The following is a 27,906-nucleotide window of genomic DNA, read 5'->3' as shown; positions in this document are numbered from 1 at the left end:
TCGACACCCCCACAACAGGTGAAAATGTCTTGGACTTCGTATTAACCAACATCAGTAACCACTGTAGCATCCCTACAGTGTCATCATCCCTGCTAAGATCCGACCACAAAGCGGTCACTTTCTAAGTCACCATCTTCCCCAACGCCCCCATCTAGGGTCAAACAAAAAACTTCTCCAAAGCTGATTACAACCACCTAAAATAAGGTATAAACAGCTTCACAGCCCCCTCCCCCTCCATAGGACCTCGCACATATGTCCAAACATACACCAAAGTACCATACAAGCATTTATAGCTGCATGGAATCAGGAATACCTGACAGGACGAAATCATCCTCCCCAAGGAAGAGTAAACCTGTCTGGTGGGCATCTGCAATAAATAAACTCTATAATAAAAGGAAAAAAATTGCTGTCCAGGACCAAGAAGGAGCAGGTGCCTAATTGGAAACAATCTCTCCTTAGTCTGAACAAGCAAATAAGAGGACTACTAAAATCCTCCAAAGCAAACTTCAAGTCCAAACTGGTCACATCTACTAAAGACAATCATAATGCTTCTTCACATATGTCTGCAGTCTCAAAGGAAGCACCCAGATCTGCTCAGAACTGGTGGTCAAGGACAACACATACACAAATGCCGTAGATATAACCAACCTGCTGGCAGACAGGTTCAATGAAAACTTCACCCCTCAGTCCCCATCAGTAAATCAGGACATCTGCAGCACCTGCCCCCCGCCTTTATCTCTAGGGAGAAAGTCATCACTGCCCTCTCAAAGATAAAAAATACAGCCTCCATGGAACCCGATAATGTCACAGGTGCATCCTACATGAACCCAGGCAGGACCTTGCAGCACCATTAGGCACCCAATTCAACCAAAGCTCGAGTACAGCTTCATCCTAGCCGAGTGAAAAAGAGCCACTGTCATCCCTCTGCACACAGTCAATATCCACTGTACAACAATGATGCACATCAGAGCATTTTTTTGTTAATGTCAATATAGGTTTAAGAGCACTCTTTACTGAGCAACAGAGCCAAGATTTCAACAGGAAGTGTGTTTTTTATATATATATATATATATATATATATATATATATATATATATATATATAAAATCAAAATATATAAATCTAAGTGATCCTTCACTCTTATATCCTTTGATGAATCTTTCAGTGCAATTCAGAGTCTAAAATAGGAAATACATCAATCAAACTAGTGCAGAGAAACCTAAATAGACAGTCAAACACTTTAAAATTACCTACGGTATGATCCCAATTATTCTCATTAGGGGTAATATATAACTATCGACCATTGTAAGGATAAGGACAATCTCTAACCATAGGTAACGGGTTAATTCAAGCACAAAAAGGAAAACTGACTAGGTGTAAATGACCAAAATCAGCAGCTAGCCTAGCATTTACCTAATAATCTATAAAGAATAATTAGAGAATACTTTACTCTTAGAAAGTTTACTTAGAATAATCACATCATTGTTTAGTTTCAGACATTTTACTTCATTATTTCTTTACTTATATCTTTTATATTTTTCAGCCTGTCTGTTGCAGAGATGGTTACCATTGCTGTCCTGCAGGTTACAGATGTGATAGCTCTTCAACACAATGTTATCGATCATCTGATGGAAGCATTATCGAATCATACGAGAAAACACCTGCTCTGCTCAATACTGAGGCTTCATCTGCCATTTCTGACAGTCGGAGTTCCATAGTATATTGTGACAACCTGTATTACTGCCCTGATGGAACCACATGCTGCAGAAGGCCAAGCGGAGGCTGGGGCTGTTGTCCTTCTCAAGCAGTAAGTCCCTAAACATCATTAATATTTATTTTAATTTTATTTTATTATGTGGAAATGGGCCTGTTCAGTACATACGTAGCTGGCTAATTCCAGGTACAATTTATTTTTATTACGTTCCTTTTAGGGCAAATGGGTCTACTTAGTATATCACTAGTGGCCAATTTCAGATAAAACATGGAAGAGTAAAGACAATTAATGTAAAAGGACCAATGATGGTAAAGCATAACTTACGAACGTAAAACCAGTGCTATAATATGTAGTTACCTGGGATAACAGAGAACACAAACCACACAGTCATTATCCACTGTACAACGGTAATGCACATCATAAAATTTTTTGTTAAAGTGAATATAGGTTTAACAACTCTTCACTGAGCAACAGAGCTATGATTTCAACAGGAACAGTCATAATAAATCAAAATATATAAATGTAAGTGAACAGTCACGCTTTCATCCTTTGAGGAAACTTGCAGTGCAATTCAGACTCTGAAATATGAAATACATAAATCAGACTAGTTCAGAGAATCTCAAATGTACTCATACAATCAAAATCCTATAAAAAAACAGATGGAAATGAGAAGAGCTGGTGGACAGTTAGATATTAAGGAGTAGAGTATATATACTGATTTAGCCAATTCAGTCACATTGTCTCTGTGAGTCTCATGGGTCAACTGGTAGTCATGGCTTAGCAGTAAAGTATCTGAAATTTCTTCTCTGATTTATATAACACTGAATCAGTACTAATGCCAGCACTTTATCACTGTTTCATTTTACTGTATATATCTCTACAGATGACTTGCTTTCAGTTGGTTGACTAAAGCAAATGTCGACATCTTGAAGTTAAACTGTTCTACATTGAAAACAGAAATTTCAACTTTCTAGAATGTTTACACTGAGGTTGCTTCTCAGCGCATGCAAATATTACTTAAAAAAGATAAATATAAAATGTAAAAATGGGAGAGCGATAAGGCAGGATATCCACTATAAAGTGCAGTGTCAACGTTAAAGTTGCGCTGAAAAGCTGCTAAACACCATATGATGAAAAAATACTTTCAATATGTCAGCAAATTTCTCGAGTCTACGCTATGGTCAATAAATCCACTCAGTAGTTATAAATACATCCAATGCTAAAAATGCATATAAACCAACTTTCCGGCAGTTTTCACTTCACCAGCTGTTTACATGAAGAAACGGATCGACCAAATAGATATATAAAACTTAAATTTATTCAAAAACAAGAAAAACGGCAAGCACTTTCACCCGTAGGCTTCATTAGGCCATTAATGATTATACATTTGAATTACTTATATACATTTATATACATTTGTTAATGGTGACATCACTTCCTACTATTAATACCATCGTATCAATCAATGGCACTTTAATTGTATAATGACTGTAAGACATTTCATAAAGCTTAGCCGTATAAACGGAAAATCCTATTTATACCAGCACTTAAAAATGAACATACTACTATAAGTGCATGATTTAAACTATCATTTAACATTTTATATACGTTTTTATTGTACGCTACCACTTCCCATGCTAATGTATATATAAAAATACACAAAAACATATGTATAAAATATATATATAACATCAACTTAACCTCTCATAAAAACAGTATACAAAAAGAGCGTATGTATAAAAATATAATCCATACTTTTAATAATGAAGGATGTAGCTTAAAAAATATAGCTTAAAAAGCTAGATGTACCAGTTAATATAAAGCCCTATAGAATGAATCTAATTCCATGCACAGCAATATATAAAAAATCTATAAAAAATCTAATTCCATTCACAGTAATATATAGAGAGATGGTGGTCCGGTATTATCAGCTATGTACCTAAAATAACTTTTAGAACTAGGTTTAGAAATAGGAAAATTTTTCTAATCCTAGTGGTGAAAAATTGTCATAGAATCTAATATATCAATTGACATGGACCCTGTCGATTCAGTAAATGAATCTACTTTCAGATGCAACATAACATAGAACTGTGGATTAACGTTAATAACTGATAAATAAATATAATTGTTGGGCTCAGGCAGATCTGTAGCTACAATATATATACTATATCTACCTAACAAACATAATTATAAAATTTGCGGTTACACCTATAATTAAATATAAAAGTCTATAAAAAACATAACACGTATGTCACAATCCATTTAATTCAATAAAGAATATAAAATACTAATCTTAATATTTATTGACTTTTAAATTCCTAGCCCTTAACATAGGTTTGATAGGAATTCTGTCATTGAGACCTGGATTCCGATGAGTCCTCAGCCTAATAATCCATCTGCTCTCGTGTTGTTCAGTTATGTTACGGATGGGTCCTCTCCTGACTGTAGGAATATTAACATGCTTCACCATGAATTTAAATTTATGTTGCACTGAATTATTAATTATATGTTTGGATAATGCATTTTTATCTGACCCTATCCTAATGTTATACAAATGCTCTCTAATCCTTTCCCTTAACCGTCTATCTGTCTTGCCCACATAAAATGCTGGGCAAGACTGGCATATGGCTAAATACACCACATGCATAGATTCGCAATTTGCATTGCAATGAAATTTAAAAACTTGCTGTGTTACAGGATGTATAAAACTTGCTGAATGATCTATCGTATAGCAAAAATTACATTTCCCACATGGTCGAGTGTTAGCAGTGGCATTACTCATCCATGGCATAAAATCAACTCTATTAGAACTGCAAAGCATTCTATATAAATTTAATTTATTCTTGTAAATAAATTTGGGTGCATCTCCTACTGCCTCTAAAATTATTGGATCAACTTGTAGAAGGTCCCAGTACTTCATATAGGCACTTCTAACCTCATTGACATCTTGTGTGTAATAAATGGCAACTTTAGGCCAACGGTTGCTAAAATTATTCCTTACATGTGTTGTTTGCTTAACACTTTTGCTTTGGTCAGCAAAATATGGATATGCACATCCTTCTCTTAAGACTTCTATGTCAGTTAAACCTTCTTTTATTTCCTGAGGTTTATACGATCTTTCTAAAAATTGTTGTTTAAGTTCTATCATCTCCTGATTATATCCTTCCTGTGTAGAATTCAACCTAGATACCCGCATGGCTTGCCCTTTAACCACATTCTTAAATACATAACCTGGGTACATGCTGGATCTATGCAAATAAGAACTCCTATGACATGTTTTTCTATGTACTCCTGTATTGATGTAACCATTAAGGATTTTTTCCACATAAACATCCAAATAAGGTACAAAACTCTGTGATGCTGTCATTGTAAACTCTAGATATTGTGTCAGTGAGTTCATCTCTTGTACAAAAAGTTTCAATTGTTCTTCACTTGATTTCCAAATTAAGAAAAGGTCATCTACAAAACGAACATAGAATCCTACATGCTTCTTATAAGAATCCAGTGTAAATAATAATCTATTCTCCCAATCAGCCATCACTAGGTTGGCGTAGCTATTGGCACACGAAGTGTCCATAGCTACGCCATCCCATTGGATATAAATTTAATGATAGTTTAAATCATGCACTTATAGTAGTATGTACATTTTTAAGTGCTGGCATAAATAGGATTTTCCATTTATACGGCTAAGCTTTATGAAATGTCTTACAGTCATTATACAACTAAAGTTCCATTGATTGATACGATGGTAATTAATAGTAGGAAGTGATGTCACCATTAACAAATGTATATAAATGTATATAAGTAATTTAAATGTATAATCATTAATGGCCTGATGAAGCCTATGGGTGAAAGCACTTGCCGTTTTTCTTGTTTTTGAATAAATTTAAGTTTTATATATCTATTTGGTTGATCCGTTTCTTCATGTAAACAGCTGGTGAAGTGAAAACTGCCAGAAAGTTGGTTTATATGCGTTTTTAGCATTGGATGTATTTATAACTACTGAGTGGATTTATTGACCATAGCGTGGACTCGAGAAATTTGCTGACATATTGAAAGTATTTTTTCATCATATGGTGTTTAGCAGCTTTTCAGTGCAACTTTAACATTGACACTGCACTCCCATTTTTACATTTTATACTTATTGAGCCTCACAGGGGAAGCATTTCAAACAGCCAATATTTATTTTACATTTAAAAAAGATAAATACCCTTACATGTATGGGGGCTGCAACCCCACCCATTAATTATATGTACTAACTCTGAGATCACACAGTTCCCATGGAAAGGGAATATTCTCCAACCCGGGGACTGCTGATCTCGCACATGTGTCGACTGTCTGTATAGTCAGTCAAATGCAGTTCATTAAACAGATAGCAACCAAACTCACTGTTTTATATATATATATATATATGGGTCTCCTCTGATTCATTGAAAACTCATTTCACTGAATTTCAGTTCACCCTCAAAAAAATCGCTGAAAGCTCAAATCACTGAAAACTCATTTCACTGAATCACATTTCACTGAATGTAAGTACACTTGGGCAAATAAAAATATATATGCCCTTTTCCACACTGTAGTGTGATCCTAGAGTTAGTATATATAGTTAGGTGGGGTGTGGATGACAGTCCCCCACATTGAGGGGTGTGGGGGCACATCCCCCCCACCTACTTAGCTTTTATATTTATGGATCTCATTTCACTAAAAGCTAACAATATAAAACCAAAAGTAGGTGGGGGGGCTATTCCCCCCCACACCCCATAACTATATATATATATATATATATATATATATATATATATATATATATATATATATATATATATATACACACTAATTCCAGGATTGCACTACAGTGGGGAAAAGGGCATATACATTTTATTTGCCCAACAGTACTTACATTCAGTGAAATGTGATTCAGTGAACTGAGTTTTCAGTGATTTGAGCTTTCAGCGATTTGGTGTGAGTGTTTTGAAATTCAATGAAGTGAGCTTTCAGTGAATCAAAGGAGACCCATATATATATATATATATATATATATATATATATATATATATATATATATATATAAAAATTTAGATCTGTAGATATATATATGTGTGTGTGTGTGTGTGCGTGTGTGTATACAGATAGATGATAGCTCTTTCTATATATGTATCTATATATCTATAGTAGATAGTAAACTATACAGATATAGATAGATAAATGTATATGAATATATATATTTAAGATAATAAGGATAGAAAGAAGTGCCATAAATGACTGAAACACACCAAGCACCCTGCTCTCCTTTATAAAAGATAACACATAGTTACACTATTAGTTGTTCAGGTTCAAATGGTATCAGTCACAACACAGATGTGGCTATGGTGGCAGGAGGACAGGTAGATGAGATCACATTCCTTTTCCCACTACAGGATTATGGGACACAGATGCCAGCTTATCTGAGTCACATTCCAACACCTTCTCTATGTGGGGAATGTGTACATTAAGCCACATTGTGCCCACATCACATAACTGCACCTTTTACCATAAAGCAGTTTTCCAAGGGATAGTCTAATTAATAGAATCTCTGATAAATCATTAAGGACCATAAGAATGTCATACTGAATGTTCCCCCTCCTAAATAGGTTATCCTTAGTAGGAAAGTGATGTGTCAGAAACTACTAGCCTGAAATTAGAATCTAAGTGGATGGTTCACAAAATATTTAAAAATAGTTAGTAGCTCCAGATACTATAGTCAGATAAAACTAAGAAGATAAGACAATTAATGTAAAAGGAGCATTCACAGCAAAGTATAACTTATACACATAAAAGCATCACTATAGTATATAGTTATATGGGATAACAGAGAACACAACCGCACAATCATTATCCATTGTACAACAGTGATGCACTTCGCAGCATTTTTTGTTAATGTCAATATAGGTTTAAAGCACTCTTCACTGAGGAACAGAGCCAAGATTTCAACAGGAAGTGTCATATATACGTAATAAATTGAAATATATAAATGTAAGTGATCCTTCACTCTTACTTCCTTTGAGGAACCTTGCAGTGCAATTCAGAGTCTTTTTGTTGTTGTGTCTTTCAGCTTTTCCCGGTTAAGGGTCGCCACAGCGGAACTCCGGTCCGCTAATGATTGGCAGTAGATTTTTACATGCCGAATTGCCAGTCCTGACGCACAACCTTCAACGAAGGTACGCCCATTCACGCATGTCTCCGCACAGAAGACGCTCTAGCTGAGAATCGAACAGGACAATGTCTTACTGTGAGGCAACAACGCTACCGCAGCACCACCACCGCAGTATGTGCAATTCAGAGTCTAAAATATGAAATACATCAATCAGACTAATGCAGAGAATCCCAAATGTATTCAGACAGTCAAACTCTTTAAAACTATCTGTGGTATGATCAGGGTTATTGTCATTAGGGCTATTTATAATTATTAACCACGGAATGGATAAAGACAATCTCTAACCAAATGCAATGGGTTAATTCAAGCACAATAAGGGAAACTGGCTAAGTGTAAATGGACCAAATTGCCAGTTAGCCTAGTATTTACTTATAAATCTATGAATAATGATTATAGAATAGTTTAGTCTCAGAAAGTTTACTTTAAGAATAACCACCAGGGCCAGTGCTTGCAGTTTGGGACCCCCAGCAAATTTCAAGTTGGAGACCTAGTCAGAAGAATATAAAGGGTGACCCCCTTCCCTGTCAAGCTCATACAGCACCATTTAATGACCACTATAGTGTTACTACATTCAGATCATTAAGAATTGATGTGTCAAGGTAAACACACTAACTGGCATTTAGCACCAATGCTAAATTATGACAAGCCCCTGTACACCAGCAAAATAATACTAGACAAAGTGAACAAAGTAAAAAACGAGACAAAGGCATAACATTAGGGATCTAAAACAATCTACTTATTAAACTAAAATATGATAGAATGCATTTTGCAGGAGCATGCATTGCATGAGCCTACATTTTTTGATGAGGAACAGACCAAAATTACCAAACAAAGATTTAAGCATTGTGCAACATTGTAGCATTCTAGCAGCCCTACCCCTCTCCTAACCTACCAACTTAACAATTCTAGGCAAGCCAAACACAGAATATAAGCATAACAAGGGAGTTTTAAACATTGATGTAATAAATCTGGATGAAGCAGAACTATCACAAGACAAGGGCATTACTGTAGGGATTTTAAATACGGGGCTTGTGAACTAATAATGATGCTAGAATAAGATTTTGCAGTAGCATGTGTTGCATTTTCCCACATTTTTGTGGAAGAAAAAATAAAAATAACATCTGGACATTGTGCAACATTATCACAGGCCCTATAAACCTCCTAACCTCTCAGCATATTTCCAAACACAGACAAAAATAGTTGCAGAACAACAGCATAACATCAGGGGTAGTTTAAAACATTACTATGATAAACTTAGCAGAATAGTGTTTGCATTAGCATGCATTAAGACATCAGTGCATTCTGCAGAATTCTCACCCCCTCCCCCAGTGAAGTGAAAACCAAAATAAAAAGACAATAGTGTAGCATTAACAATGTCTTATATAGTATGTGATCCCACATTTAAGAAACAAAAAATACCAGGTAAACATTTTACATTTGGACATTGCTACATTCTCACAGCCTCTAACCATGCTCCCAACCTCTCAATACAATAACTATGGACCAAGCAAAAAAAGTCATAGCATCAGTGACAGTTATGAACATTTCCAGTATACACAATACTAGCGTAGCAGAGTTTGCATTCATATACATTAAAATATCTATACATTCTGCAACATTCTCACAGCTGCTACCCCCCCCCCCCCAATATTAGGCATTTTAAACAATGTACTTATGAATTAAAAATGGTAAAACATATTTTGCAGTAGCGTGCATTGCGTGAACCCACATTTTTGATGAGAAACAGACTGAAAATATCATTCAAACATGTAATCGTGCATTAGCATGCATTAAGACATCAGTACATTTTGTGGAATGCTCACAGCTAGCTACTAACCCCCAATGCCTCAGCACAATTCTGTATAAAGTGGTAAAATAAAAACAAGATGAAGGCGTAACATTAAAAATATGCTTGTGCATTGCGTGACTTGGTTTGTGAGAAACAAACAAAAAATAAGAAGCAAACACTTGAGCACTGTGCAACACTCTCACAGCCCCTAACCACGCTCCCAACCTCTCAACACAATAACAATAGACAAAACAAAAAATTTTCATAGAACAAAGTCATAGCATCAGGGATAGTTTTAAACATTACTGGTATACACAGTACTAGCATAACAGGGTTTGCATTAGGGTACATTAAAACATCTACATCTATACATTCTGCAACATTCTCACAGCCACTTCCCCCCTCTCAACTTCTCAGCACAATTCTGGACAAAGCAAAAAGTTATAGAACAAAGGCATAGCATCAGGTATAGTTGTAAACATTGTTGGTATACACAGTAAAATACTAGCATAACAGGGTTTGTATTGGTATACATTAAAACATCTGTACCTTCTGCAGCATTCTCACAGCCACTATTGCCCACCAGTCTTTCAGCACTATTATTTATTTATTTATTTGACATTTGTTGGCTGGGATAGTCCGACTGAGCTTGCGCCCGTTTTCAGTGGAGGCCCAGGGAGAAAAGCTCCACCACACAAAACATACGATAGAATATTCACAGTACAAATTAAGCAAGAAAATCATATACAGTACAGGTTAAACTAGTAAAAAGAAAATAACATGCAAGTAGATATTACTCAGCAAAGATAATGCTAGAAATATATAAAATCACAAAAAAGCTGATATAAAAATGACGATAAGTATATGAACATAGTTGTACAAGTAAGGGATATTTAGGAAAAGAGGCTATTCAAATAGGAGGTGAGTGTGGGTTGGGATGGTGGCCTAATGGTTAAGGTGTTTGTCTTACAAACAGGGACCTAAACCTCAGCACAAAAATAAATAGGACATGCTGGAGGGACAGATTCATTTCCCAGAGGCTCCCCTCACTCTGAAATAGAATCCCAGTTCATATTAGACATAGCCCCTCGCTGACCCTCTTCAAGCGAAATCTGGACGCGTGGATGGGAGATCGCAAATTCACCCCTGGGATCTCTTCTGTGTCCCTGCTAGACAGAGGCACAGTAAACTAATCTTAAAAGGGTACCTTCTGTGACCTACTTTAAAGAGGCACAGTAGGCTAATCTAATAGGGAGGCGGAAGCCAAATACACTCTGGCTAGGCTTATAAATGCCCTAGGGCAGATAGCCTAGTATCTACCTATGAACCTATGAACAAGGTGCAGGGTTTGAGTCTCACAAAGGATAATTGGCTAGGCTTAAAATGGCTCACAAGAGCAGTTAGCTTAGTACTAATCTATGAATCTATGAACCTATGAAGCAGGAACAGAGTTAGAAAAGGAGAATTAAAGGTAAATGTCAGGAAAGGTAGTTATAACAGTTAGTTTGGTGGGTAACAGTGTGAAGGGAAATAAGAGTAGGAGGTTGAAGAAAGAAGAGGTGATAGATGTCTGGAAACAAAGAGACTAGGAGGGGAAAGGTGAGCATTAGTTGATAGTTGAAACAGGAAAGAGAAGGATTTCAAGTGGGATGATTACAGTGACAAATCAAGGCTCTGTTTATATAGGTTCTAAAAGCTGTCATGAAGTCATGAGAACTGGTAATATGTCTGAGGGCCAAGGGAAGCTTATTCCAAGCTAATGCAGGAAGGTAGCTGTAGAAGTTTTGCCCTAAAGATTTTTTTGGCCTGTGGATCTGTAGGAGAAATTGTTCAGAGCTTCTGAAGGAGCGAAGTGGGTAATAGAAGGAGACAAGTGAGGAGATGCTAGGGCAGGAGGAGGGTTGATTTAGGATAGTGTGGATGATGAGAAGCTGTGAATATAAGAGTTGGTTCAGAAGCTCTAACCAGCTGAGTGTACGGAGGGCAAGACAGTCGTGAGATTTTGTTGGCAGGTTGGCTGTGAATCTGGCAACTTTGTAGTATGTGGTTTCAAGTTTGGATAGAAGAGAAAATTGTAGGCTAGTAAGGACTTGAGAATAATAGAAGAGGTTAGGAAGAAGATAAGTCTGGGTAGGTAAGTGAGATTCTGGAGTGGGGGCTAAGGAACTTTTTGTTCCTATAAAGAAGGCCAAGTTTTTGGTGGTGCTTCTTTAAACAGTGGTGTACATGGAGGTCAAATTTAAGTTGGTCATCAACAATTACTCCAAAGAGCCTAGAGTAGGGTTCAGATGAGATAGTGGTGTTGTTAAGTGAGGAGATGGTGAAGGAGGATTCAAGATCATAGAGAGATTTAGGAAGGAAAAGGAGGAATTTTGTCTTTTTAGGGTTTAGAATGAGTTGATTGTTAGTAACCTAGGTTTCATTCAGGTTGAAGGAGGTTTGAGTAAGGATAAGCAGGTTAGAGAGGTTGTCAGATATGGTGATAATAGTGGTTTAATCTGCGTATTGTATGAGAGATGACTGAGGGCAGGATGTGTAGATTTGATTAGTAAAAATGTTAAAAAGAAGGGGGCTGAGAATTGAGCCTTGTGGGACTCCATTTTTATTGAGAGGAAGGGAGAAAGACCTGAGAGCCATTTGATGGCTTGCTGTCTGTTTATGAGGTAGCTGGAAAACCATGAGATAGTAGTAGGGGAGAGATTGAGTTGAGAAGGTTTGGGGAGAAGGATGGAGTGGGAGACAGTGTCAAAGGCTTTTGAGAGATCTAGGAAGAGACAGGAGTCCAGTTTGTTATTGTCTCTGGCTAGAGAGATGGAGATAGTGAAGGAAATGAGTGCAGTGGTGATGCTATAGTGGGGGCGCAAACCGTGCGCTGTAGGGGTGATAAGGTTTTCTTGAGTGAGATAAGACATGAGTTGCTTGTATACACAGTATTCAAGAATTTTGGAGAGGGGAGAGAGAGAGAGAGAGAGAGAGAGAGAGAGTTCAACTCAGTTTCTGCCTTTATGGATAGGTATAGTGTGGAATTTCTTCCAGAGAGTAGGGACAGTGGATTCACGGACTGGGTGGTTACATATAAGTAGGTATGCTATGGAGTTAGCAGTAGTATTTAGGAAGAGAGATGGCAAGTTGTCAGCAGAAGGGGAACATGGTTTAAGTCTGAGGAGAAATCTTTTAATGTAGCTTATAGGAATGGGATTTAGTGAGACAGGACAGTTCTGTAGTTGAGAGGTGGCAGAAGGTGGGGTATTGTTTGGGTGGGATGTTGGCATAAGTTTACAGAAGGTATCTATAAAGTAGGTATTGAAGATGGAGGCAGTTTCCTGTGGTGAGTTGTATGGGCAGGGGGTTGGAGTTGAGGGCTTATCAGGGTGGAGAATTTGGCTGATGGTGTTCCAAATTTTTGGGGATTTTTAGGTTATGTTGTCAGGGGTGTGTGGTAGAAGTTCTTTTGTTCACAGCAAGAGGTTCTATGGTTCGATTCTCAGCTGGGGTGCCTTCTGTGCTGAGTCTGTATGTCCTCCCTGTGGTCGAGTGGGTTTCCTCCCACATCTCAAAGACATGCTGTAGGTGGACTGGACACACTAAATTGGCCCTAGGCATGAGTGTGTGTGTGTGCGTGTGCCTTCCGTGGAAGGTTGGATGTCGGGCTGGCAACTCGACACCGTAAAACTCCACTGCCAATCATGAGTGGACAGGTGATCTGCTGTGGTGACCCCTAACCAGGAAAAGCCGAAAGAAGAAGAAGATGTGTTTCTTGGCCAAGTTACGGAGTTCTTTATATTTTTGGAAGCATGTGAATGATTTTGTTTTTATCCAGAGTTTCCATGAAGAGTCTCTGTTTCAGACAAGGGATAAGGTTGACTTGGAGAGCCACGGGGAAGAAAGACATTTGACTCTAACAGTCCTGAGAGGGGCTAGGTTGTTAGAGTGTTTAGGAAGATAGAACTGCATCGTCGAGAGATGTGGTAGAGGAAGGACCAGTCAATGGATGATAGGTAGTAGTTGAAAGTCACAGGGTTGAAGTTGGTTAGTTTACAGCATTCCTTAAATTTGTGAGGATAATGAAGGATGGGGAGAATCTTTGGATGCGTATAGGGGAATGATCACTAATAGAGTCTGGGAGGGATTCAGGGTGGAGTGGAGACAAATTGGATATAACCATAAAGGTGAATGCTAGTGGTTGAGGAGGTGAGGGGCAGCCAATTAATATTAACATCACCTAGTATGATAGTTCCATTAGGTATTGTGTCGGCTGCCCAGTGAAGAATCTGTTCTAGTAAGGGAATGTTATCTTCATGGGGTATATAGATTGCAGCAACTGTTAGGGTTTGTGATTGTTTAGTTTACAATTAGCCAAGATGAGTTCAGCTGGGTAGAAAGAGGGGTTGAGTTATTTAGAGAGGATAACATTAGGTGGTCAGAATACATAATGGCTACAATTTCTCTTTGTTTCTGTGCTCTATCATGGCGTAAGATGTTGTAGCCAGTGGGAAGGAATTGTATGTCAGGGATATGAAGTTTCAACCAGGTTTCTGAGATACAGATTATGTCAGGGGAGTATTGAGCTATCCAAGAGTGAAATTCAATTGTTTTATTAATAATGCTGTCTATGTTGATTGAGTAGAAGGAGAGATGTTTGAGACTAGGGTATGGTTGTTGCAGGGGTGTATAAGTTGTGTTGGTAAGAGTAGATGAGTTGTTGTGTAGGCCAGGGTTTGGATGAATGTCACCTGCAAGTCTGAGGGTGTTGCAAAGGTGAATTATAAATGATGTAATGGGGTTAGGTGGGAGAGGTTTTAGTTTGTATTTGTGTTCAGGAAAAGTGTTGGGAGGGAGTCTGATTTGGGGGAGAGTATGTTCAGTGCAGGAAAAGAGAGTGGGTGATATTGGATAGGAGGAGTATCTTACAGTTTTAGTAGTGGAGGAGGATGTGGAGTTGTTAGAGTGAAGGTGAGGTTGAGTGTGATAAGAGGTGAGATGAGAGAGAAAGAGTAACAGAAAGGTTAAGAGGAAATGCAGGTGCATTGTGATGGATGTAGAGTAAGAAGAGGAGGAAAGGGTATGAATAAGATGTAGCAGCTTGAATCAGTTTAATATGGGGGACGGGGATGGGATAGGTAAGTGTGGATGGAAAGTGTCCAACACTCTGTAGGATGGTGGGAGGGGTTGGGTAGGAGAGAAAGTATCTGATTGTTTGAGGTACAGAGGTGTGGGAGGGTAGAGGGTGTGGGACAAAGGATGGTATAATTGCAATTTATACAAAACAAAAATAAGTTAATGAAAATTCTTGTGCAAGACTGACTAAAAAGACTACATCAAATCTGGGCATTAATTACAGACAGTCCTCCTTTTCTCAATATCTTAGCAGAAGAATTCTGGATTAAAGTAAAATAAAACTGGTATGACCACAGTCCCTCACTCCCCAAGCCTCTTAGCACAAGAACTCTGCACAAAAAAAAAGTAATCCCTCACCCACCCACCCAAAGATTACATCAAATCTAGACATTAATTACAAACAAGCCTCCCTTTCTTAATCTCTTAGCAGAAGAATTCTGGAAAAAAAATAAAACAACACTGATACAACAACAGCCCCTCACACCCCCAGTTCTGTCTACCTCCTGGCTGATCTTCACCCCTACTATATTTCACATCTCTCCTCTGCCATCTATACTTATAATTTCCATCTGAGGCCCTACCCACCTACCTCTCACCAAACCCTCTACCTTCCTCACCTACTCCCATCATAATTATCCTCCCGGTTCTATATACTACATTATATTCCTACCTAAGCTTATTAGAATTTATGCATATCCTTTTTGCACACTCCATATAAATGTCTTGATATTAATCAAGTGTTTAACTATTTCTATGTATTAGGCTAAGTGACTTGTATTTATGACAACATTACTTAATTTCTACTATGTTTATGTTATATTTTTATAATATATGTCTTTATATATGTAAAGGAGCTTTTCTCCCCGGGTCTCCACTGAAAATTGACTTCTGTCCAGTTGGACTATCCCAGTAACCAAAAGTTAAATAAATAAATAAATGCTCTTAGCACGAGAGCTCTGCACAAGAAAGTATTACAATCATCTCCCTAGGTTACCTCACCCCCCCCCCCACCCAAGGCTACATGAAATCTGTACATTAATTACAGGCAAGCCACCCTTTCTCAATCCCTTCCCAGACGAATTCTGGACAAAAGTAAAATAAAACTGGTGCAGCCACAGCCCCTTGCCCCCCCCCTAAGTCATCTTAGCACAAGAACTCTGCACAAAAGTAAAATAAAACAGCTACAAGCACAGCCCCCCCCCCCAAGCTTCTTAGCACAAGAACTCTGCACAAAAAAGTAATGTAATAATCTCCTTAGGTTACCCCCCACACACACACAAAAAAATAAAGTTAAAAATAAACCCAAAACTTACCTTTTATGCAGTTGATAGAAGGCTGCTACTAATCCTGTGCTCCCTCTTCATGACTGCAGACTGATCTACTGCTTGCTTCCCCCCACACAGGCCAGACAAGTTTAGTCCTTTTTAAATTGCCCTTAAAATTACAGTTTTTCAAATCTTTTAGAAATTACCCTTAGAAGGACAGTTGAAAATACTTTAGCTTGGCCAACGACCACAACCGCTCTTAGGAGGCATGAAAAACAAGAAGAGAAGTAACACTTACTAATCACATGTGCCTTTTTAAAGACAGTTGACACAGGAAGTGCTTTGCAAAGACCAATCAGGTCCTTCCTTCATCACTTCCTTGTTAAAAAAAAAACTTACTTCCCTGGCTGCTGCAGCCAATCATGTCCCTTGCTTCACTGAAGTGGACCTGATTCAGTGCAGCTTACAGAGGAATAAAAAAATGGAAAAATGTTTGCGATCACGAGGTGATGTCACACAGCTGTGAGGATGCCCATGAGGTGCTGAGGAATGAATGGAGGAGATGGAGCAACCTGCGGGTGCTGCATGGGGCCCTTATTCACAGGGAGATAATCGGGGGCTCCCCACAGCCACTGGTTCCACGGGTGCCTAATGCTGGCTATGATAATCACATCATAGTTTAGTTTTAGACATTTTACTTCGTTATTTCTTTACTTATATTTTTTATATTTTTTTAGTCTGTCTGTTGTAGAGATGGTTACCATTGCTGTCCTGCAGGTTATACTTGTGATTTCTCTTCAACCCACTGTTATTGATCATCAGAAGGCAAAATTATCTAATCATATGAGAAAACACCTGCTCTGCTTAATACTGAGGCTTCGTCTGATATTTATGACAGTCGGAGTTCCGTAGTATATTGTGACAACCTGTATTACTGCCCTGATTTTACCACATGCTGCAGAAGGTCAAGTGGAGGCTGGGGTCATTGCCTTTTTAGCAGTAAGTCCCAAAAGCATTATTTAATATTTATTTCAATCTTATTCCATTCTGGGGAAATGGGGCTTTTCAGTACATAAGTAGTCAAATAGTTTCAGGTACAATTTGTTTTTATTACATTTCCTTTTGGGTAATTGGGTCTACTTAGTCCATCACTAATGTTCAAGTACAGATAAAATATGGAAGATTAAAGACAATTAATGTAAAAGGACCAATGATGGCAAAGCATAACTTATAGACTTAAAAGCAGTACTATAATATGTAGTTACATGGGATAACAGAGAACGCAAACAACACAATCGTTATCCACTGTACAACTGTGATGCACATCACAAACTTTTTCCGTTAAAGTCAATATAGGTATAGAAATTCATATTGTACCCACATCGCATACCTACTCCTTTTAGCATAAACCAGTTTTTCAAAGGGCAGTCTAATCAATAGACTCTCTTATGAACCATCAAGGACCATATGAATGGTCATACTGACTGTCACTCCTCCTAAATATGTTATTCTTAGCAGGAAAGTGATGTCAGAAACCACCAACCTGAAATTAGTGTCTAAGAGGGTGGTTGACAAAACATTTAAAATTAGTTAGACAAAAGTGCAGCTCCAAACATTATTTCATGAGTCTGTATCCAAACTACTGACAAAGGAAATACTCCCAAACTGCATGCACTAAAAATACAATTAACCAGAATATGTGTGCAGGGACTAGATACAGAAAGTTGTTAATCCAATAGAGATTCCAGAATAATCAAATGTCAGATGTCATTTGACTGAAGTTGCAACATCAAACTATAGCATCCAAAACTGTCAGAATTTTCTGTAGCAGTGTCCACTGCAATTTATACAGTAATAAGTCATTCTTCTTCGATTATGTTTTTGATTTAAAGACAAATAGTACTGTGACATTATCATAAGATTCATATTCAGTTTAGCAAGTGGTCAAAAAATTGAATAAAATGACCCAGGCTAGCTGGATTCAACTAGCTACAAACATCAGAAAGCCATTTAAGTAGAACAGTTTTCCATTAAGCTAACCACACACTTCCAAATTCTATTCCTGTGTAGCTACATAGAACCAGATTGTGGACCACATTCACACATATTTATATGCCTCAACATTCCCTTGTAGAATGTAGGTAGCTGATTAAATAAACTCATCATGGTTATAATCCTTTATTAAGAAGAATAACAGTAACAACATAGACATGACAGGAAGTTTCAGAATCCTGTTAAACATGATACCCGGATCTCAAATTTCGCTTGTCCACCTGCATCTATCCCTGAAATACTACACCAGGCAAACTTCCACAGAGGGAGAAGGCACACTCTTCCTATATGACAACTTTTTCAGTAAGGCCCAAAAACAAAAGACATCTAGTTATTGCATATCATCCCCTGCCAACAACTTCTTCAAATTCAAATCACTCCTACAAAATTCCACTTTGCCCTCAGCCATCAAAAAAAAAGATCATCTTAGGTGACTTCAACATTAATTTTCTTAACACCAAAATCAGTCATAGAAGACATTCTGGCTAATTTCAACCTAACTCAACTTGTACATGGTTTTGCCAGGCCAAGCCTAGCCACAGATAATCATACACTCCTTGACCTACAATTACAAATGAACTCACAATCATCAACACAATCAGTGATAATTGCACCATTACTTTCTCAAGTAACCCCCCCCCATAAAAATAAAAACTTCACAAGTAACTTTCCACCCCAAATCAAAGAAAAGAGTTCAAGCCCTCAACCACAGACTTGTTCTTCTTCAGTGTAAGGAATTACACTAATATGACAATCTCACCACGGCAGCTGACTTCTTTATCAAAAAATTCCTCTTTCTTCATGAAAACTTCTTATGCAAAATCAACAAAAACATGAGCCCTTGTCATAACAAATGAACTCAAGACTCTCTACAAAATAAGAGAACAAGTACGAAGCCCTAAAAGAAACATGCTGCATGTAAAGACAGGAACATTTCATTCAATTTAGAAACCAAGTAAAACAAACAAGCAAAAAATACAACTTGAAGACACAAACCAAACACCCTCACACCAGCTCAAAATACAACATAATTCAATCAAAAGACATTTTGGAGCTAGTCAATAACAAAAGAGGCTGGACCACCCAACAAGACCCTATACAAAATTATGCCATACAAACATCCAAAGAATACATACATCCTCTTTGACCCTTTTCAGACTTAAACTTGTGTATGTAGTCTCATCTCTAAATGCATATGTTGCCACTGAAGGCGTTTCAGTTTATATAAGCCTTCTTCTAATTCATTATACAGTTGAAACATTTTTAAAAGTATGTGAAAATGAAATTAACACACATTTTATGTCTTGACATAGACCAGGGCACTTTAATTTGAGTTTGAGAGAGAAACAAGCTTTAAAAAATCTTATAGCTGATAAAGATAGCATAATAGAACCTGCTGATAAAGGAGGTGCAATAGTGTTGTTAGAACACTCACGGTATGTAGAAATCATGAATAACATGTCAACAGATAAAGATACATGCACAAGTTAAAGTCTGAAAAAAGTAAAAGGAATGATGTAAAAAATAATCTGTTAGGCTTATTTTTGACAGGCATTATTTCTAAAGATTTATATGATTATTTTATAGTTGAGCATCCCAAGATTCCTATAATTTCAGGCTTACCTAAAATACATACGTCTGAAGTCAATCCTCCATTAAGACCTATAGTTAATGGTTCAGGTTGGATTACAGAAACAATTTCAAAATGGGTGGAAGGGCAACTCAAACCCATAGTGAACAAAGCTGTTATTGTCTTCCGGGACTCTGCACATTTTTTGGAACAGTTATGTGAATATATGGATACAAGTGATATAAGTTTGGGTTTTATTTTAGTGACCCTGGATGTACATAGTCTTTTTATAGTCATTCACAATGATGTAGGACCAGAATATATACGTGACTTTAATGCAAGAATAGCACTTATGGATAGATCTAATATGGAACGTATATGTAAGCTACTGAACATCATATTATATAATAATGTTTTTGTTTTTGAGTTGAAACTGTATTTACAAAGCTGGGGTGTAGCCATGGGCACACCCTGCGTGAACAGTTATGCTAATTTAGTCCTGGGTGAGTGGGAGATGAAATATATTCTAAATTATACGAATCCATGGTTAACCTATATAGGTCTATATCGTAGATTTGTAGATGATGTGTTTGTTTTGTGGAAAGGGGATGCACAACAATTAAATGCCTTTGTCAGTTATTTATAAACAACAACTACATTTTTAATGTTTACTACACATTCATCTTCAGTATCTATAGAGTTTTTGGATATTTTATTGAAGGTAGATGAAGAAGGGAAGCTATATACTACCTCATACCATAAACCTTGTTGGAAGAATGCCCTGTTAGAGAGAGGAAGTATGCACCCACAATATATTTTTAAGAACGTTATGAATAATCAGTGATTGAGAACATCTAGGCTTTGTAGTAAGAACAATGACTTTTTATATCAGTTGGAAAAGACAGAAGTGCATTTAAGAGAGTGAGGTTATAGGACTAAAGATGTTATAAGGGTGTCAGAACAAGTTAGACCTGTGAGGAATGGGAAAGGTAGACCTTGGTATACTAGAAATACCAGGGAAGTAAATAATTGTGGTTTGGTAAACACATCTAGAGTTAGAATACTGTTCACATTTAGTACTGATTTTAAGTACATTAAAGATATAATACAGAACAATTGGAAATTAATACTGTTGGATGATAGAATTAAGAATGTAATAGGTGAGATACTGAGTTTCAGCTGTAAAAGAAATCATAACCTAAAAAGTTTATTATGTCATAGGAATATGCATGGTAACTTAGATTATACAGCAATAAGCTTGGCACACATCCTTGTAATAGGTGCAAAGCTTTTAAATATATTCAGACCAATAATGAATTTATAGATCCCATTACACATAAGAAATATACTTATACAGGTTATGCATGTTGCTTAACTAAAAATGTGATTTATTTAGCTACTTACACACAATGTATGTGTTTCTATACTGGTAAAACCAATAGGATGTTAAAGAAACGTATTTTACAACATATAGGTGATGTACATATGAACATACAAAGAAGTGCAATAGCACAACATATTAATACTTATCCACAACATGGTTTTAAGTTCATGGTCTTGGATGTGTATACTCCCACCCTTAGAGGTGGTGACATAATGAATGCTACTGAGGTTAAAGAAACACTGTGGATAGTTGACTTAAGGGAAGATATTCCACCAGGTTTAAATGGTTTTATACCTTTAAAACCTATTTTAAAAGCTAGGATATGATAATTGTTTTATTAATTACTTGAATTGTGATGTAATTTAATTGGTTAGGTGCATGTATTTAAGTGTTTACTGTTTTACTTTTGTGTATTGATCTGAAGAAGGAGACATCTCCAAAAGCACTCATCCTTTTATTATTTTAATAAATATATGTGCTTTGCTGTGGTGGTCCCATTGCTCTTCCTGAAGTTCTTAGATGTAAAAAAATAAATCTAAAAAATTGAGAAGCAAATGGTATAATTAAAAAAGAACACTGTCAAGACTTTATGGAGACTGGTAATAGATACATTGCCAATAAAAGGAAAAATGCCATATAAAAAGAAAAGTGGAGGAATATGTTTATATTGTCAATAAGAATAAATTACTGAGCATGTGTTTTTGAAATATGCAAGAGTAAAAAGGTTATGAGGAAAACTATGTAAAGAAGATTATTTCAAAGATATAAAAGAAGTAGAAAAAATAAACACTGATATATGGGTATTATAGGAATACAAGTAAAGAATATGTTAAAAGAATAGATAAAAAGTTATTTTATGTCATATGGGTAACGTGGAATGAAAAATTAAATGAAATTATGTATAATGGTGAATGGATTTTAGTAACAATATTAAGCAAAATCAGATGGTGGTTAAAGAAAAAGGGCTGGGGGCCTAATAGGGATGAACATTTAATATGATTGTAAGGAAAATTTAAATATGTGTAAATATATTTGTGTATCTGTAAATATTTGTACATTTGCAAATATGAAAATATGTTGTAAATAAGAGTTAATTCTTGTATATAAATTAAAGACCCCTACTCTTTTTGAAGGATGATGTGAGATCGTATACATCCACCTGAGCTACTTCCAACTTGAGCACATAAGACCTCAGTTTAACATCTCATCTCTTCTGAAGGATGGTGTTTATAAATTACAGACTGCTATGAATAAAATCTGCAAATTCATTCTTTTACCATCCCTCAGGTGCATCCTTACAATTTGCCAAACATTTCTAAATGGCTTTCAGTGTTTCATATGGCCACTTTTCTTGTATGCATTTTAATTTGCAAGGTTGTATAGTATAGTCACTACCCCTCTAAAAGTGAAATTACATTTACAAAATAACCCATGTGAATTCAGAAGTACAAAGGCCAACAGTTTCTCCCTGGTACACTCATCATTTAAGACTAGCGAAAGTGACAGTGAACCTTCTCTAGACTGCGGCCTCCTACCTGGAACCACCTGTCAACTGACATCAGAAAACTAGAAGTATATTAAATGCTTCAAATATGTACTTACAGAGCACCCCTTACAGAATGTACCTGCTACTGCTACCATGACACTGGTTAGGTAACTTAACTCCCATATCACAGATAATAGCATGCATTTAAGAAACTTTTCTCAGCCTCATAATTTGTCACTTTATAAGTATATTTTATATGTATATGTGCACACAAACACACACACACACACACACACACACATATATATATATATATATATATATATATATATATATATATATATATATATATATACACACATAGATATAGATATATAGATAGAGATATGTCTGTATACTTTTATGTATCATTGCAATGTATTTTATGCATGTCTTGGCTTGTAATTTTTTTTGGTACTTCTCTCAATGCACTCAAATTGTATCCCCATTGAATGAATCGTTATAGGTTCATAGGTGTTTACTAGGTTAATGACCACAAGGGCCTTTTAAAGCCTAGCCATGCATCCCAAATATGACAAGTTCTGATACCCTTGATAAGTGTAAGCATGGGCCTGGGAGATGAACCATTTACAGGTTACCTATTTGCATCAGAGACATACGTGACAAACCAGGGATGAATTGCCAGTTTCCCATCCAATTATCCAAGTTGCACTTGAATTGGTTTAGAGAGGAACTCTGCTTCAGATGGATAGGGAGCCTGCTCCATAGATGGGATATTCTCTGGGATACATACCTATCTGTCCAGCAGATCCTATTTATATCACAGGCAAGCTTTAAGACTTTAGCTGGTACTGTTTGTTTTGTGGATATGTAGGAGGTCCATCATGGTGGAGTCTGACAATGCCCTGTATGCCAGGCATAGATCTCCCCTCAAAAGCCTGTAGGAGACAATACAGGGAAATTACCACCCTGGCAAGTCTCAAACCCATGACCCTGCCAACTATGACATAGTGCATCAGCACTAGGCCACTCAGTTATGTACTAAATTTTTCAATTTACTCATTCTGTATATGACACTGTGATTAGTTAGATCTTAATATATTTTCTAATCTTTGAGATTGGGTTGTGGCTGAAAAGAGTTAGTTAGACATTCACCCAGTGAAGAAATGGTAATAAAAAATAAATATAAATAATAACGACCCATGCATGGGCCCCATCAAATTATCTGTGGTATGATCCCAGTTATTCTCATTGGAGGTAATATAAAATTATTGATCATGGGATGGATAGCTTTAAATATTTTACTTTATTTCTTTACTTACTTATATCTTTTATATTTTTCAGCCTGTCTGTTGCAGAGATGGTTACCATTGTTGTCCTGCAGGTTACAGATGTGATATCTCTTCAACCCGCTGTTATCGATCATCTGATGGCAACATTATCGAATCATACGAGAAAACACCTGCTCTGCTCAATACTGAGGCTTCATCTGCCATTTCTGACAGTCGGAGTTCCGTAGTATATTGTGACAACCTGTATTACTGCCCTGATGGAACCAGATGTTGCAGAAGGCCAAGTGGAGGCTGGGGCTGTTGTCCTTCTCAAGCAGTAAGTCCACAAAGAATTATTAATACTCATTTTAACTTTATTTCATTTGGGAGGAATGGACCTGTTCAGTACATAAGTACTTGGCTAAGTGCAATTTGTTTTTACAGAGTTTCTTTTTCGGCAAACAGGTCTACTCATTACATCACTTGTGGCTAGTTTTAGATAAAACTAAGAAGATTAAAGACAATTAATGTAAAAGGAGCACTGATGATAAAGTATAACTTATAGACAGAAACACAGTGCTATAGTATGCAGTTATTTGGGATAACAGAGAACATAACCACACAATCATTATCCATCGTACAATAATGATACACTCTGCAGCATTTTTTTCTTAATGTCAATGTAGGTTTAAAGCACTCTTAACTGAGGAACAGAACCAAGATTTAAAAAGGAAATGTTTTATATATATATATATATATATATATATATATATATATATATATATATATGTGTGTGTGTGTGTGATAAATCAAACTATATTAATGTATCTGATCCTTTGCTCTTACATCATTTGAAGAACCATCTCTGCTTGGCATACAAGGCCATGTCCAACCCAAAATTGATGGACATGCTCCACCTAAAGAAAACCATATCCCCTCTAGACACACGCTCCAGGGATCTAAACCTCACCACAACAATAAATAGGACGTGCTGGAGGGATAGATTCCTGTCCCAGAGACTTCCCATGCTCTGGAAAAAGATACCAATCTACATTAGGCAGAGCTCCTCGCTAACCCTCTTCAAGAGAAACCTTGATGAGTGGATGGGAAACAGAAAGTTTACCCCAGGGATCACTTCACTGGCTGTGCTGGACAGAGGCACAGGGAACTAATCTAAGGGGGCGGCGAAAGCCAACACATTCTGGCTAGGCTTATAAATGCCTTCGGGCAGATAGCCTAGTACCTATCTATGAACCTATGAACCTATAACCTTTCAGTACAATTCAAAGTCTAAAATATAAAATACTTTAATCAGACTAGTGCAGAGAATCCCAGATATATTCAGTCAAACTCTTTAAAATTATCTACGGTATGATCCCAGTTATTCTCATTAGGGGTAATATATAACTATCGACCACTGTAAGGATAAGGACAATCTCTAACCAGAGGTAACGGGTTAATTCAAGTACAAAAAGGAAAACTGACTAGGTGTAAATGACCAAAATGAGTAGCTAGCCTAGCATTTACCTAATAATCTATAAGAATAATTAGAGAATACTTTACTCTTAGAAAGTTTACTTAATAATAATCACATCACAGTTTAGTTTCAGACATTTTACTTCATTATTGCTTTACTTATTATCTTTTATATTTTTCAGCCTGTCTGTTGCAGAGATGGTTACCATTGTTGTCGTGCAGGTTACAGATGTGATATCACTTCAACCCGCTGTTATCGATCATCTGATGGAAACATTATCGAATCATATGAGAAAACACCTGCTCTGCTCAATACTGAGGCTTCATCTGCCATTTCTGACAGTCGGAGTTCCATAGTATATTGTGACAACCTGTATTACTGCCCAGATGGAACCAGATGCTGCAGAAGGCCAAGTGGAGGCTGGGGTTGTTGTCCTTCTCAAGCAGTAAGTCCCTAAACATCATTAATATTTATTTTAATTGTATTTAATTCTGCGGAAATGGGCCTGTTCAGTACATAAGTAGCTGGCTAATTCCAGGTACAATTTGTTTTTATTACATTCCTTTTTGGGCAAATGGGTCTACTTGGTATATCACTAGTGGTCAATTTCAGATAAAAAAAAGAAAATTAAAGCCAATTAATGTAAAAGGAGCATTGATGGCAAAGCATAACTTACAGACTTAAAAGCAGCCCTATAATATGTAGTTACATGGAATAACAGAGAACACAAACCACACAGTCGTTATCCACTGTACAACTGTGATGCACATCACAACATTTTTTTCTTAAAGTGTATATAGGGTTAAATCACTCTTCATTGAGCAACAGAACTATGATTTCAACAAGAATGGTCCTATATACTGTATGTAATAAATCGAAATGCATAAATGTAAGTGAACAGTCAGTCATTCATCCTTTGAGGATCCTTGCAGTGCAATTCAGAATCTGAAACAGGAAATATATAAATCAGACTATTGCAACGAGTCTCAAATATACTCATACAATCAAAACCCTATAAAAAAACAGGTGAAAATGAGGCAGTTGGATGTTAATGAATAGAGTATATGTAATGATTCAGCCAATTCAGTCACATAGTCTCTTGTGAGTCTCAAGAGTCAACTGAGAGTCATGGCTTAGCAGTAAAGTATCTGAAGTTTCTTCTCAGATTTATATACCACTGAATCATACTAATGCCATCATTTTATCACTGCTTGACTGTACTGTACATATCTGTACAGATGACTTACCTTCTATAGGTTAACTAATGTGAATGTCGACTCTACATCGAAAACAGAAACGTCAACTTCCTAGTACATTTGCACTGAGGTTGCTTCTCAGCACATGCTAATACTACTTAAAAAAATATAAACAACACCACTACATGAGGGGGGCTGTGCCCACGCTCAGCCCCACTAATCATATATACGAACTCTGAGATAGCACAGTCCCCGTGGAAAGGCAATATTCTCCTATCTGAGGATTGCTCTTCTCTCACATGGGTTGACTGTCTGTATACTCAATCAAATGCAGTTGAATAAACAGATGTCAACTAAACTCCCTGTTGATCAAACAAACAAAATCCATATAGATGCATATCAATCTCTCCATATCTCTCTCTCGCTCTCTCTCTCTCTCGCTCTATATATATATATATATATATATATAGTAGAAACCACCAAGCCCCAATTATAGAATCCACAAAGTGAGTCTTGGCGTTCAAGAATAAATGTGTATCCAGGCAAAGATGAGTGCTTACAAAGTCCTGCCAAAAGCACTTTCATCAAGGCTACAAGCTCATTACCAACTTGTCGAATAAAGATAGTAGCTGCAACAGTCAGTTTAGACCAACCTCAGTGTACCTTGTGTTTAGGTGTAGTCTTCCTCATAACATTCAATCTTCCATAAGGCAAAACACCATTCGGTTCCTTAAACTCTGTTAACACAAACTGTTAGCAGACTGCTTTTAAATCCAGCATCAGTAAAGAAAAACATTCAACCTTCTTTATTCATGCGCGGCAATAGAGTCGCTTCATCAGACAAACAACAATGCTCTGTAAGAGCTCAATTTTAAAATACATTGAGAAGTCACTCTACTAACTCTATGCTGTGCTAAAGCATTTAAAGTGACAGTGCAATAATATAAATCAAATAATTCATAGCAATGTTATAAATACAAATAGGACTCAAAGAAACTTCATTTTAACAACACATAACACCATGTTTACATAGCAGCGTTGTACAGATCACACTTCAGATTGTTCTTCGAATAACATAATGTCTAAGCGACAGAAATAGTTCTCATATACAAATCCAAAGGTCAAAATTGAATAATGTACAAGACACATGCAAAATAAAACCATTATGGAGGGGAAAATAGACAATGTAAATCCTAAGTGGTGTGTCCATGAAAACAAACATGTTGACATGTATACAGATAAACTATAAATATATACAACTAAATTAATTATAATAACCCAAAATTATTTAAAATGCATATAGAATAACTATAGTCTGTGTATATGAAAATCTGTTAACAAATCCACAAAACAACCTAAATAAATATATTGAACTGGATTTGTTAACAGAT

General features: G+C 36.6%; 1 protein-coding gene across 3 annotated transcripts in view; it reads left to right on the top strand.

Moving 5' to 3' along the window:
- LOC122798571 (progranulin-like) overlaps positions 1 to 27,906 on the top strand; it is a 491,843-nt gene that overhangs the window by 354,391 nt on the left and 109,546 nt on the right. For 2 of the 3 annotated variants that reach the window (XM_044067631.1, XM_044067630.1), the window contains 2 exons: positions 23,916 to 24,179; positions 25,501 to 25,764. In XM_044067631.1, coding sequence (XP_043923566.1) covers positions 23,916 to 24,179; positions 25,501 to 25,764 — 528 coding nt within the window. Of the gene's footprint in view, positions 1 to 1,543; positions 1,808 to 23,915; positions 24,180 to 25,500; positions 25,765 to 27,906 lie in introns of all 3 variants that reach the window. The other variant, XM_044067629.1, reaches the window with a different exon arrangement.

Source organism: Protopterus annectens, chromosome 3.part1, assembly GCF_019279795.1.
Source record: "Protopterus annectens isolate FY-2018-M chromosome 3.part1, PAN1.0, whole genome shotgun sequence".
Lineage (NCBI taxonomy): Eukaryota > Metazoa > Chordata > Ceratodontiformes > Protopteridae > Protopterus > Protopterus annectens.
Note: the sequence above shows the minus strand (reverse complement) of the source record. Positions and strands in the feature narration are given on the sequence as shown.